General features: G+C 36.3%; 1 protein-coding gene across 5 annotated transcripts in view; it reads right to left on the reverse strand.

Moving 5' to 3' along the window:
- The window catches only part of LOC135223798 (tetraspanin-18-like), a 242,567-nt gene that overhangs the window by 12,198 nt on the left and 214,657 nt on the right, over positions 1-15,712 (reverse strand). For all 5 annotated transcript variants that reach the window (XM_064262618.1, XM_064262616.1, XM_064262613.1 and 2 more), the window contains exons 5-7: positions 10,468-10,542; positions 6,101-6,208; positions 3,386-3,571 (exon numbers count right to left, since the gene is read on the reverse strand). In XM_064262618.1, the coding sequence (XP_064118688.1) occupies positions 3,386-3,571; positions 6,101-6,208; positions 10,468-10,542 (369 nt within the window). The remainder of the gene's footprint in view (positions 1-3,385; positions 3,572-6,100; positions 6,209-10,467; positions 10,543-15,712) is intronic.

Below are 15,712 nucleotides of genomic sequence, written 5' to 3' on the forward strand. Positions count from 1 at the left end.
TCTTATATAAGAAAAAGTTCTATTTTTAAGCCTATCGAACAGGTAGGTACTGCGGGGTTAATTTGCTTCAGAATCGATTATTCAGAGTACCTGAACTGAAGTGATCAATGATGATGATGCCTCACGTAACATGTTATAGATATGAACCGATGTCCTGAAGTCCTTTTAGTGCTAGGCAAGAAATGACGTCCTTTGGTTCCTTTTATGCTGAGAATAGGAACTGATGGCCTACAACTCTTATCTATGTTTAGGATAAGAACTTGATGTCCTGGAGAATTTTTATGTTGAACATAGGAACAGATGTCTTAAAGACCTTTTTATGTTATGGATAAGAATCGATGTCCTGAAGTCCTTTTCATGTGATGATGCCCTGAAGTCTTACTCATACTAAGGATAAGAAGATAGGAACTGATGTCCTGGATCCCACTATGTTAAGGACAGGAACTGATGTCCTGGAATCCCACTATGTCCTCAAGTCCTTCTCGTTTGAACATAGGACCTGATGTTCTACAAACCTATTAATGTTTAAAGATAGGAACTGATGTCCTAATGCCTTTTTTATGTAAGGAAGGAGCAGATACCCTAGATTCCTTTTAGTACAATAGGAAGTGACTTCATTACGTCATTTCAATGCTCAGGACAGGAATTGATGTCCTCGAGTCCTGTTAAAGCTGAAGAAACGAAGTAATGTCCTAATGTTTTGTAGTCTGATATGGTCAGGAATTAAAGTCCTACGGTTATGAGTCCTAATTATCATGAACTAATTAGAAGTTACCTGTTGAAAACTAGCCTTCAAGACAGGTCGATTCCAAGTAACTATTACAAGTGTAATTATATTTACGACTTTTCAAAACTGTTTCATACACAAAGATATTCCCTAAATACCAGCGTCCCTCTATGGGAAGAAAAAAAGATATTATTTACTTTATATCTTAAACAAAACCCCTTAAAATGAGTTTGCTTACATTTTGAAATAACATGACACGTACATTTTTTCAGTCTCTCGATCATCCATCGTGGTCAGAGCTCCATTTCAAAAGCATGACACAAACATTTTTCGAAAATTAAAATACATGACATTCCCTTTCAAAGCAAGTTCTGCGACTAATATTATTCACCTGGACGCAAATTAGGATGAAAAGCTGCATTTTTGAAAGACTTGTCCCATTTTCAAGAGCAATAACTGACTGTTATGTTAAAAAAAATTCTCTGCAATGACGGATAACGGCAACTTTGAGGTTCATCTCGATATCAGTAATCTAAATGTAGTACGCTTTATGTCACAGGCAACATTGCAGCATTAACAAAACTTTTTTTGTAACCAGATAAAAGTTAAAAGTTGAGTAACCCCAAAGTTAAATTCCAGATATAAAAGATTACTTGACAAAAGTATAAAGAAGGAATTACGAGCGAATATATGCAGCAGCTACATACTGACACCCATGATGACATCAATAAAAAAAAGGCCCAATCTTCATTCCGTGTGAAATTACAACACACGGTGTGATACCGTACGACCCCTCCCATCACGTGATTAAGGCACGGATCTCATGGAGAATATTATAATCATTGCATGATGAATCCACCTACGTACTTACGTACGCACACACAAGGTCGAAGTACAAGAAGGGGAGGGACGGGCAGACAGACAGACAGACAAGCTGTTGCAATACTGTTCCGCCGTTGATGAAATAATAACAAACTGGGGAAATCTGCTTGGCTGGCTGGCGGCGTCTCGCTACACAAAATCGTGGTGGACCTTGTGTCATGAGATCCTGCAATTGGGGAAGTCTCGCACGAAGACCATTTTAGCCTAAATGCCGTGACGCCAGTGTAAACGAACACCTTAGAAAAAAAAAAACGACAACAGCTCTGGGAATATTTTTCGTCCTTGGTTGTCATTCAAATCAATGTTGTTGCTGTGACAAAATTGATCATAGGGTACACAAGATGGCAGCTGGGTATTAGATTAAGGAAAGTATATTCTTCCGTAAACTGAAATATACAACTGTCTTCCGGGATTCATTTCAATGCCGTTTTTAAACCTCGAAAAACCAGGTCTTCATGGGAAAGCTGATTAAGTCTCTTAACTACGTGAGGAAGAGGAGAGAAAACGAGGAAGCCTGTTCTGAGATTACACCAGGAAGCACTTTCGCTTTTTCAATCATAAAATTTGGCTACGAGCGATGTGCTTCAATGCTGCCACCCCCCCCCCCCCCCCCCCCCCCCCCACCCCCTCCCCCCCCCCCCCCCCCCCCCCCCCCCCCCCCCCCCCCCCCCCTCCCCCCCCTAAATACGTTCCAACTCCTGCCACCCAAAATCCTTCTCTACATAATCCTTAAGTGGATGAGGGGAGAAAATTCAAGTCACGTTAGGTTGGTGACGTATAATAACCATAGCGAGCTGATGATTTCGACCGAATTTTCCCAAAACTTTCTCTTACTATTACTATTTCTCTCTCTCTCTCTCTCTCTCTCTCTCTCTCTCTCTCTCTCTTCTCTCTCTCTCTCATTGGGATGACTCGCTCTCTTCTCCTTGTCCCCCCTGATTTTAATACCTACCTAGCCAATAGAACTGGCTCGTATATAGCGACCCTATGTAATTTTCCGCGGGGTTATCCGACCCAGAAATGTCGTTGTCATCTGGAAAATAGGTTATAAAGAATCCCATATCGTTGTATTTGGGGTTTCTGAAGACTTAGAATCTACACAACTACCGAAATTGCCTGGAGATTTATGGTTCAATTTTTGTTGCTGTTGAGTGACACATATCTCAGTAATACAAGAATGAGTGTCATTGTTTGTTTGTAAGGCGTTTTTACGTTGCATGGAACCAGTGGTTATTCAGCAACGGGACCAACGGCTTTACGTGACTTCCGAACCACGTCGAGAGTGAACTTACATCACCAGAAATAAACATCTCTGATCCCTCAATGGAATGCCCGAGAATTGAACTCGCGGCCACCAAGGTGGCAGGCCAAAACCAAACCGACCACGCAACTGAGGCGCTGAGAATGAGTGTCTTGTGGCTGTAAATGAAGCAACTCCATCCATTCATAATTTCAAGACTCAGAACCGATGTACAATCTAAACTGCATCATGTCAGATGTACAAAGATTGATTATACTTTCCAGAAGGAATTGAAAAGTATATAAATTCTCAATCAAATGCTTTTTGCTTTTCATACTCTTTTCCAACAAGATAGATGAAGCAACAATGACATCCATTATTAGTTTAACTTATATGGTAAGACATACAACCAATTAATGCTAGATATTCATTCATTCTCTCTCTCTCTCTCTCTCTCTCTCTCTCTCTCTCTCTCTCTCTCTCTCTCTCTCGGTCAACAAACAACGACAAAGAACAGCCGGCAGGAAGTCACTTACAGTTAAGTAGTAGGAATTCTCCGGAGATGGGTCAGAGACACAAGATGGGTCGAGAGGCTTGAACTTCTTGGGGTCTCCCTCCAGGATGCAACACGCCACGGGCATCACCATACCGTCCGTCTTGTTCGTTTGCCACAGCGTTGCTAGTTCGAAGTCGGTATAGTTGTTCACGCCGCAACATTTCAGCTGGAAGAGACGACAGGAGAGTTCAGGGAGGAAAGTGATGCTTACTTACATTCATACACAAAAGTAAGTATTATATATATATGATATATATTTATGATATATATATATAAAAAAAATATTTTTTTTATATATATATATATATATATATATATATATATATATATATATATTATATATAGCATGGGGCGCACGTACATGAGAATATCCTTAAATCCTATTATATGCAGTTTGTACTTGACTTCCTACCGTGGATTTAAGGATATATATATTATATATATATATATATATATATATATATATATATATATATATATATATATATATATATATAATAACGCTAACAGGACCTCATTGTAGCTGGACGGTATTAAGCGGAGATATTTATTAAAATTAAATGTAAAAGATTTCCTTGACTAATGAGGACAGTAAGCCAGGAAGGGTTATAACTTATTCCTTTTCTTTTTAAATAAATATCTCCGTTTGATACCTTCCCGTTCCAATGAGGTACTTTTAGTAATTGCATTAATACACAGAACAATTATGTAAGTGATAAAGTTTATGTATATAATATATATATATATATATATATTATATATATATATATATATATATATATATATATATATAATAATATGTATATATATATATATTATATATACATGATATATAACATGAACTATACCAGCCTTTACAGGATGATACAAAAGAGGATCCTTTCTCTATGCCTGTTTTCTTCTAATATTCATAAAGAGGACAGTGGAGGATTTCAGAGATTGGTTCATTACAAGTTTGCTGTGTATAGAGACAGTAACAGAGTACTAAGCAAGAAATGCATCTCATGAGAGTCGTGGAAAGCAGAGCTGAAAATGTCAAGGGAATGATGGTAGGTTCTGTAAGTAAAGACGAGACGCGGGGAAGAAGCAAGGTAAGATTCAAGCTCTCTATAAAATATATAAACACAAAAGTTTAGAATATTTTTACTAACTTTTTCTTACACGAGTTGAACTAGGAATTACTAAGCTCTTTATACAGTATAGAGAAACAAAATTTAAAAATATGTTCACTAACTTTTTTTTACACTAGTTGAACTTGGTGACTAAGTTCTTTATGAAATACAGAGAAACACATTTTTAAAGCTTTTTTTACACGCGTTAACATCGGAAATACAAAAGCCAAAAATATATTTACACACGTTGTGTGTTGATGATAGGTTTACAGAAGTTGAGGATTGTTTACAAACAATAAAATTTGGGTTTACGCCCGCTGGTTGTTTACGAGCGTTGAAATTGAGTTTACAAAAGGCGGGAACGTGCTTACTACGTTCAAATTGGCATTATTAAAGTTAGAATTGTGCTTACGAAAGGTGAAATTGAGTTTACGGAGACTAATTGTATTTACAAGGGCTGAAATTGGGTTCATGAAGGCTGAAACTGTTTACAAAGGCTAAAATTGGGTTTACTTGAGACTACAACTGTATCCACGAGGCTGAAATTGTATTGCACGAGATGACAGCTATTTTGAAAATTATTTTCTTTTATATATTTTTTTTACTTATTTAATTGTTGAGCTCTACTTTCATTCTTTTTACATATTCTTTTAATATTCTTTTTATGTTACTGACATTGATTCATGAAATACTTAACCTGAGTTTACGCTCCATGATATCGGTTTAGAAGCCTCGAAACTGGAGCTGCACATTTAAAATCGTGTGTAGAAATCTAATATGAAAGTTATCCAGTTGTCACAGATTTCATAAAGGTTGAAATATAGTTTTTGCATATGTTGCAATTAGACATGACACTCGAGGGAGGGGGGCGGGAATATGAGCTGATTTTGCACATTTTAGGAACGGGAATGAATTGTGGTTCATAATTTAACTAGCATGTAGACCTCTCACATGGTTAAATGATAAATGTAATGTTTCAGTGTAATTGTTAAACAAGCAGTGCTGACTCAAAACAGACCACTCTCTTCATGTTCGATATATATTTGGAAGAGAAATATATACATAATAAAAAAGTATTACTTATGATTTTATGAACACTAAAAATATACATATTTTACAAGCGTTACAATAGAAATACGCTTATGCTTAACCACGAGTAAGCACTTGGAAATTATGAATGCAATATTTTGGCAAAAAATATTAAAATAAAAATGAACAATTTAAGTTATTTCATTTCTTCACAGCAGATAATTCAAACAAACATTTTGCAATGAAGAAAAACTATTTAGCAACAGAAACAATAATTTTATCATGGACTCAATAAAATTATATTTTAGCTTAAAGCAATACAACTACACTACAATACTGAAATAAAATATAAAATAATAGCCTTAAATTCAAGAAATATGTCAAGATTTCTATATGACAAAAAGGGAGTTCCCAATTTTGTTGTACATGTGATTTAACAACCTCTTGGGCATCTCTATATTATGCAATCAGTGACATACCCTGGCGTGGGGGGAGGGGGGTGTCTTCGGCCAAGACTTCCTCCCGCGCCGGAGAAAATGAAAGGCATTCCTTACCTCCGCCATGAGAGCATTCCAGGACACTGTCATGGAATTTGCCGTCGACTGCGTGGAGTAGTATTTCTTTAAGGTGAGCTTCAGGAAATTCTGGAGTTCTTCTTCCGTCTGGGGACAAACAAAAATAACAGTAAAAATATTTGGGAGCGACACCAGCTCGACTTTTATGTGGATCTCTATTTTTTTTTTTTTCTATGGTGTAAGACAGTGTCTGACACGAGGAAGGGCTTAATTCGCTCTCTCTATCTCTCTCTATTATATGCAAGGCAAAATAAAGATAAATAAGTTAGGTAATAAGATGTCACACTCTCTCACATAGACACACACACACACACACACACACACTATTTTTATTAGTTCAGATCTTTTCGGCACTTTCATGTTCTTAACTCGAAACCAAGATTTCCAACTCGGATCATGGAAAAATCTTTACATTTTTAATTAGCGATTTAGTTTCTAATCTTAATGCCCTTCTCTGCCTTCCTTTGTGGATATGATCATTTGATCATATACTCATATAAAAAAAACTTTTATATTTCACTACCAAAAAAAAAAAAAAAAATTAGGAAATAAACTCACACTTCCTATCTTGCCCTTGTATCTCAGTTCCACCTCAAATTGGGCCATGATGCTCCTCCCACCAACCTCACTTTAATCACATTTGCCACACTTCCATTTTCGCCAAAGATCCTCCTCCTTCGTCAGATATATATATATATGAATAATTATCACATCGAACCGTGATCCATTTATATATCAATTCAAGCTACAAATGTCCTTTAATATCTAAATTCACTTTACCTCCCAAATGATATATTTTCATATATGTACCGAAGGGGAATTTTTTTTTTGTTGATAATAATTTCGTCCCCCCATGGGATCGAACCACCGTCCAAGTGGACGGGGACGAAATCAGGACAGTCAGTGACGCTATCCAGTCAGCCTACAGAGACGCTATAAGTTCATATCGATTCTGACCTTACAAATCACCCTCGATCTCGGTGCTTTTGTAATTAGAATCGATATGAAACCCCGTCTACCATGTTAGCCAATTCGAGCGTTTGACAGCACGTAGCCTTTTGTTATGAATAATTATCACATCGAACCGTGATCCATTTATATATCAATTCAAGCTACAAATGTCCTTTTAATATCTAAATTCACTTTACCTCCCAAATGATATATTTTCATATAAGTACCGAAGGGGAATTTTTAGTGATAATAATTTCGTCCCCCCATGGGATCGAACCACCGTCCAAGTGGACGGGGACGAAATCAGGACAGTCAGTGACGCTATATAGTCAGCCAACAGAGACGCTATAAGTTCATATCGATTCTGACCTTTACAAATCACCCTCGATCTCGGTGCTTTTGTAATTCGAATCGATATGAAAACCCCGTCTACCATGTTAGCCAATTCGAGCGTTTTGACAGCACGTAGCCTTTTTTGTTATTGAATAATTATCACATCGAACCGTGATCCATTTATATATCAATTCAAGCTACAAATGTCCTTTAATATCTAAATTCACTTTACCTCCCAAATGATATATTTTCATATATGTACCGAAGGGGAATTTTTTAGTTGATAATAATTTCGTCCCCCATGGGATCGAAACCCACCGTCCAAGTGGACGGGGACGAAATCAGGACAGTCAGTGACGCTATCCAGTCAGCCAACAGAGACGCTATAAGTTCATATCGATTCTGACCTTACAAATCACCCTCGATCTCGGTGCTTTTGTAATTAGAATCGATATGAAACCCCGTCTACCATAGCCAATTCGAGCGTTTGACAGCACGTAGCCTTTTGTTATGAATAATTATCACATCGAACCGTGATCCATTTATATATCATTTCAAGCTACAAATTATTATCAACTAAAAAATTCCCCTTCGGTACATATATGAAAATATATCATTTGGGAGGTAAAGTGAATTAGATATTAAGGACATTTGTAGCTTGAATTGATATATAAATGGATCACGGTTCGAATGTGATAATTATTCATAACAAAAGGCTACGTGCTGTCAAACGCTCGAATTGGCTAACATGGTAGACGGGGTTTCATATCGATTCTAATTACAAAACCAAAGCACCGAGATCGAGGGTGATTTGTAAAGGTCAGAATCGATATGAACTTAATAGCGTCTCTGTTGGCTGACTGGATAAGCGTCACTGACTGTCCTGATTTCGTCCCCGTCCACTTGGACGGTGGTTCGATCCATGGGGGGACGAAATTATTATCAACTAAAAAATTCCCCCGTTCGGCACATATATGAAAATATATCATTTGGGAGGCGGTAAAAGTGAATTTAGATATTAAAGGACAGTTTGTAGCTTGAATTGATATATAAATGGATCACGGTTCGATGTGATAATTATTCATAACAAAAGGCTACGTGCTGTCAAACACCTCAATTGGCTAACATGGAGGTAGACGGGGGTTCATATCGATTCTAATTACAAAAGCACGAGATCGAGGGTGATTTGTAAGGTCAGAATCGATATGAACTTCTATAGCGTCTCTGTTCCTGGACTGCCACTGGATAGCGTTCACTGACTGTCCTGATTTCATTTGTCCCCGAATCCACTTGGACAAACAAAAGGTGGTTCGATCCATGGGGACGAAATTATTAATCAACTAAAAAAATTAAACCCCCTTCGTATTTGGTAACATATATGAAAATATATCATTTGGGAGTAAAGTGAATTTAATGGATATTAAGGACATTTGTAGCTTGAATTGATATATAAATGGCGAATTCACGGTTCGATGTGATAATTATTCATAACAAAAGGCTACGTGCTGTCAAACGCTCGAATTGGCTAACATGGTAGACGGGGTTTCATATCAATTCTAATTACAAAACGCACCGAGATCGAGGGTGATTTGTAAGGTCAGAATCGATATGAACTTATAGCGTCTCTGTTGGCTGACTGGATAGCGTCACTGACTGTCCTGATTTCGTCCCCGTCCACTTGGACGGTGGTTCGATCCCATGGGGGGACAAAAATTATTATCAACTAAAAAATTCCCCTTCGGTAATCATATAAGAAAAATATATCATTTGGAGGTAAAGGTTGAATTTGATATTAAAGCACATTTGTACGCCTTGAATTGTATAATAAATGGATCATTCAAAAGGTTCGAGGGTGATGATGAATTATCATGTACAAAAGGCTATGTGCTGTCAAACGCTCGAATTGGCTTAACATGGTAGACGGGGCGTTTCATATCGATTCTAATTACAAAAGCGACCGAGATCGAGGCCCGGGTGATTTGAATGTAGTCAGAATCGATATGAACTTATAGCGTCTCTGTGGCTGACTGGATAGCGTCACTGACTGTCCTGATTTCGTCCCCGTCCACCTGGACGGTGGTTCGATCCCATGGGGGGACGAAATTATTATCAACTAAAAAATTCCCCTTCGGTACATATATGAAAATATATCATTTGGGAGGTAAAGTGAATTTAGATATTAAAGGACATTTGTAGCTTGAATTGATATATAGGTATATATTACTATATATATATATATACCTTCATCCCCTCCTATTCCTCTTCTTAGAGGCTTCACTCCGCAACGACCCGGGGTCCCTGACGCTCATTCACTCCTCTTAAGAGCTTCAGTTTATCCACTCCTCTAAGAGTCCTACCTCGTCTCGCACTCCACATCACACCTTCCCCATAAAAAAAAAGGAAAAAAAAAAAAAAGGAAAAAAAAAAGGCAAAAAGAAAAGCCTTTCTTTCTGCATTCTTTCTACGCTCCCTTCACACATTTCCTTTTGTGCCCGGCAAAAAGATGAAAAACAAAGGGAAAAGTCTCGCTGCTGCTGGTGATCCAGAGAGAGAGAGAGAGAGAGAGAGAGAGAGAGATTCGAATGCTTCCAGAGACAAAGAGACAGCGAGAGATTCAAATGAATGTCCCTAAAGAGAGAGAGAGAGAGAGAGAGAGAGAGAGAGAGAGAGAGAGAAATATTCGAATGCTTTCAGAGAGAGACAGCGAGAGGAATTCAAATGAATGCCCCGAGAGAGAGAGAGAGAGAGAGAGAGAGAGAGAGAGAGAGAGAGATATTCGAATGCTTCCAGGGAGAGAGAGACAGCGAGAGAGATTCAAATGAATGTCCCTAAAGAGAGAGAGAGAGAGAGAGAGATATTGGAATGCTTTCAGAGAGAGACACAGTGAGAGGAATTCAAATGAATGCCCCTATAGAGAGAGAGAGAGAGAGAGAGAGAGAGAGAGAGAGAGAGAGAGAGAGAGAAATATTGGAATGCTTTCAGAGAGAGAGACAGTGAGAGGAATTCAAATGAATGCCCCGAGAGAGAGAGAGAGAGAGAGAGAGAGAGAGAGATATATTTACCTCTGCTTTGTAGACCGCCGCCAAGGCTCCGCCAGTAACTTCCAGCAAGAAAATGACGATGACTGTGAGGCCGTACTGTCGGGTTGTGGGGGGGAGAGAAAAAGGAGAAATAAATGGGAGGTATAAAATAAAAACACACACTAAAATGTTATACGTTGCACCAAGAGGCTTTTCCTGAAAAGCTTAAACGCTCACGGGCTTATGGCTGGCCGGCGGCAACAGCAGCACCAGCAGCCATGGGGGGGGAGGTTTTTACTGGCCATCTCTTATTTGGTCCCGGAAGAAGAAGAAGAAGAAGATGATCCTGTCTCGTTTTGTTTGTCGCTCATGACTTTTTTTTGTTTTTTTAGCAGTTTCTTTTTTCCATTCTTAGTTTTTTTTGTTATATAATATATATATTACCCATTTTCATTGTATATTATTTTTGCATATTGTATATGTGAATATATACTTCCATTCTTAGTTTTTTTCTGTTTATGTAATATAGTAACAGTACTCATTTTGACAGTAAATTATTTCTGCATATTGTATATGTGAATATATTCATATGTATACACGTATTTATACATATATACACGTATATATATATATATATATATATATATATATATATATATAATATTAATAATTAAATTGTATATTAATATACATAAAGACATATCACATATATAATGTTTTTTCTATAATGTAATAATTAAAAAAAAAATTATATAGTTTACACATTTTTAATCTTTTGGGAATAATTTTCGTTATCGTGCTGAATGCATATAATTCTAAACATAATGCTAAACCAGCACTTTTAAGGCCAATGAAATTTGGGGATAACGCAAAAGTGAATTAAATGTCAAAACCACTCATCCTTGAACAACAACAAAATATAAAGCCAAAATATGAAACATAATAACATATTTTGCCTTCAACTTAAAATTACGGCTTAAGTACACTATTAAAAACAATTTATCGCAAGAATATATAATATAAAAGTATAAACTGGCAGCTGGAAAATATTATACGACACGATTTTGTGACTGAATAAAAAGGGCGTGTAAACATAGAAGTTCTACCTTTACACCCTGGGGCCCTGACAGGCTACAATCATGACTTATTCCAGTTGCTACGAGATATATCTTTAAATGTATGTGTCCATAAATATCTCAAAAAATAAATCCATATAAATATATTATATTATATATATACATATATATATATATATATATATATAATATATATATATATATATATATATATATATATATATAATATATATATTACATAATTGGCTAATAAGAAACACTAACACTATAAATACTTCTTCAATAGATTTCTTTTTTCTGGTCCAAATACCTGTGTACTTACAGAGGTATTATAACAGATCATAAATCTAAATATAACAGAAAAAAAAGATGTGATAACAATTACAACCCTATCAACATACGCCTATAAAACAATGTATGGTCAGGGATGATCTAAACATTGTAGGTTTATAGTGAACGAAAAAAAATTTAGATGACAAAAAAGATTTCACAAAAAACAAAAAGGAGGGGAAAATGGTTTAGTTTGCAGGTAGGAAAGAGGATAAAGTTTGGGTTACAGATACCATAGCCCAAAAATTGTTAAACGAAAACTGGAAAAGGCTTCCGGGGACCGGGAGAAAGATACAGATAGCCGCAGGCACCTGCAGCACTAGAGCTACAGATGTTGGGTTATTCCTTCAGGTGGTAAAAAAAAATAAATAGATAAATAAAACAAGGCGTGATCCAACCTCCAGCTTACTCAGGATGCGTGCAAGACTCTCCTTTCACGCATATATAAGTTGTAAACATTATATTCCTAACTTTTAACGTGAATTTCGAAATGATAAAATTTACGGTAAAATACAGCATGGTTTCACAAACGAAAATGAAAGAAAATGCTATATTTCTATTATAACAAACAAATCATAAATATCCTATCCTAAAATTCCTGCATCTTTAACGTACGAACAAAATAAGTAAAAGTCAAAACATGGCGTCAAGGGTCCTTGAAGATATGACGAGCATGTGCAAAACTCTGAAATCTCAAACTATGGGACACAAAGTAGCCAGAATATGACGGTTTTAAGGAATGAAAGTCGTTGAGGGATAATGACAAATGGGGTTACTAAAGGAATGATTTAAGACTATGTGAGCGACGAAAAACCTGGAAGTTGAAGTATTGCTAGAGAATGCATCGAATCTCTATCAAGCTTCAATTCAACCGACAGCCTGGGAACTTACGACTTTCAACTATACAATGGTGGGAAATGAGCAAGTGGTAAAAACGTGTTATAAGACAGCAGTGATAATTAACGTGGGAACTTAACCTTTCCAAAGCGTAAATGATCGCCGAGAACGTCTGTTACGACAGGTACCACCAAAAGACAGGACCTAATTTCATAGAAGAAGGTTATTGGTAAACAAGTAGAAAAAGCAAATTTTGGCGTAAGGTTTCCGTATTAAATACAAATTTGACACTGACAACGTACTATACAGATCATTGGGGATAAGGAGGGGGGAGGAGGGGGAGGGGGAGAGGGGGGGGCGGGGGAGGAGTTTTTGTTATTAATTTTTTTTATATATAGGCTTTTTTAGTCGAGATGACACTTGTCAACAATAACAAGGCGTTGATTCGAGGCGAAATAAATTTTTATTCTAAAAACTATTCTCCTAAAACGTTTTTTTAAAAATTTATTTTGAAAACAGAATTTTGAAAATAAAAAAATTAAGTTTATGCAGTCCTTAGCGGAAGGACGTAAAATCACAAACGCTAACATTGGCATGGCTTGCATTAAAGAAATAATTCCACCGAATGATAAAACGAACGGTCTGCAGATAAAAATCGAATCTACTGAAAAAGAAAAAGTCACCGAAGGGAGAAAAGTCATCTTGCAACACCGCATCTGGGGCAGTTCACCTTGAACAGGTTTCGAAGACTTTGTTTCGACCGCAACCGATGAATACGGAAATGATCTGTGACATTTATAAAAACTGGTTGGGCACACCCTCAAATATATATAATATATATATATATATATATATATATATATATAATATATATCTATATATAGATATATGATATATACATATATATATGTATATAATATATATATATATATACACACATACGTAAACATATATACATATGTATGTATATATATATATATATATATATATATATATATATATATATATATATGTAAAGGTATAAGACACGAAGGAAAAATAAGCAACGGAGTTCCTGCAAGATCTTTCGACTCAACGTCCTTTACTCAGCTGAGTAAAGGCCGTTGAGTCGAAAGACCTTGCAGAAACTCCGCTGTTTATTTTTCCTTTGTGGCTTATACCTTTACATATATATATATATATATATATATATATATATATATATATATATATATATATATATAAAACTGGCTGCAAGATCACATAGGATAATTTGATACATCAGAATATAATAACAACAACAACGAAATGTAACTGATTGTTTTTTTTTTTTTTTTATTAAAGGAACACTTACCGAAGCAAAACAGTTAATTCCCATTTGCATTAGAATATTTCAAATATTTCAAAGTCACATATCGAGATCTTCCATAAATCTAGAACTACTAAAACAGAGAAAAAAAAAATGAGCCCACACAGGAAGAGGTGAAGCAGGTGCTTTCTGCGCAGGCGTCAAAAATTCGCGACATTCCCGCGCGCGGCATCTCTGCATAATGGCGGGAATTTCGGCGCGAGGTCTGTTACACTCCGTGCGCCTCGTATTTCGTAAATTTAGGAGCTCGTGACGTCATCACTATTTTTATTGCTTTAAATTTATCGCCTGCCACTGCAAGCGCAATGGGATCTGGAGTAACGTCGTTGCAAAATAAGCATGGGAAATATTTATCGTCGCAGCTATAGCTACTAAAAATTCTCGCTGAAAATAATTTCGTAACAAAATCTACGCAATAAATATCTACTACTATGAGATTCAGGGCCTCTGTAACACGGTTTTTTCGCAATAACTTTTTATCGATGCATTTCATAGATATAACGCTTATTCAGAATAAACATTATATCTACACATAAATTTTGACTGTATTCTGCATTACGTAGGTTGAATAAATTTGGTACTTACAATGTAAAAGTGACTCTTTTTGAAGACGGGCCAACTTACTCAGAGAAAAGGTTTCGAACGCACTCGTTACGTAACTTATGACAGCATTTCTTCCATCTTTCTCGATGGATGATTGGCTATACGTAACAAAGGCTATACCTCTGGCAACAATGACGAACAAATTTAAATACAAGCAAAGCAGCAACACCTTTATGAATTCTGAACCTCTCCACTGATAATTAATTGTCATAATGAACAAACCAACAAAATATGTTAATAAATACAAAAACACTTCGATTATTAGTCTAACTCCCAAAATAAGTTTCCTAAGAAATTACAGTCTGCTTTATAGGTCACAATCAGATAGACAAGATGTAGGGAATAGATGGTAATTTTCAAAAACATAGTAGACAAGCTGGTTTTGATAACTGCTACATCCAATGTCATGCAATTTTTATTTATTGGCTATCTACCTATTGAAAAAAAAATAGCCGGTACTATATTTTGGGTTTAAACCTTCACCAATAATTATCGTCAGAATGATGACTTCATGAGGCTCCACCCACTTTGGCCTCGTTATAATTCAGGATAACACTGAAGGCTATCATGGGCATTGTTGGATTAGAAAATTTAACTTCTGGCTATAAAAACTCATTTCTCGAGTAGTTGTAAGAAGTGCTAAATGATCCTCAAGGATCCCAGCAGTTGGCCTAAACGTTTAATTCATGTATATTACTGCTATACTGTTGCGGCACTACTGCCATAGTAGTATTACTACGCTAGCACAGATACCCCAACCACATCTATGTATCGTTCTGCCATTCATAAAGTCTTTGGGTTTCAGAGCCTATGGAACAAGGTGAATGGGTTTCTGTCTAGTGGATGGGCGGCGCAACATTTCGTAAAAAGGTGTTTACTTTGCTTACGTAATGAATGTTTTTCGACTCTTGGCTCGTAATCATTGGCCATGGCGTCGGCTAAATAATTTTTACTCTATAAAAATTAAAACTATCGGGTTTAGGTTATTGATAATTGACAAAATTTGTGTGTGGTTGTAAAATATACATATGTCAACTTTCAGCTACATCCGATGCTTTGACAAGGAGCAAAGTCCAAAAAAACCGTGTTGCAG

This window comes from Macrobrachium nipponense, chromosome 10 (assembly GCF_015104395.2).
Source record: "Macrobrachium nipponense isolate FS-2020 chromosome 10, ASM1510439v2, whole genome shotgun sequence".
In the NCBI taxonomy this organism is placed as follows: Eukaryota; Metazoa; Arthropoda; class Malacostraca; order Decapoda; family Palaemonidae; genus Macrobrachium; species Macrobrachium nipponense.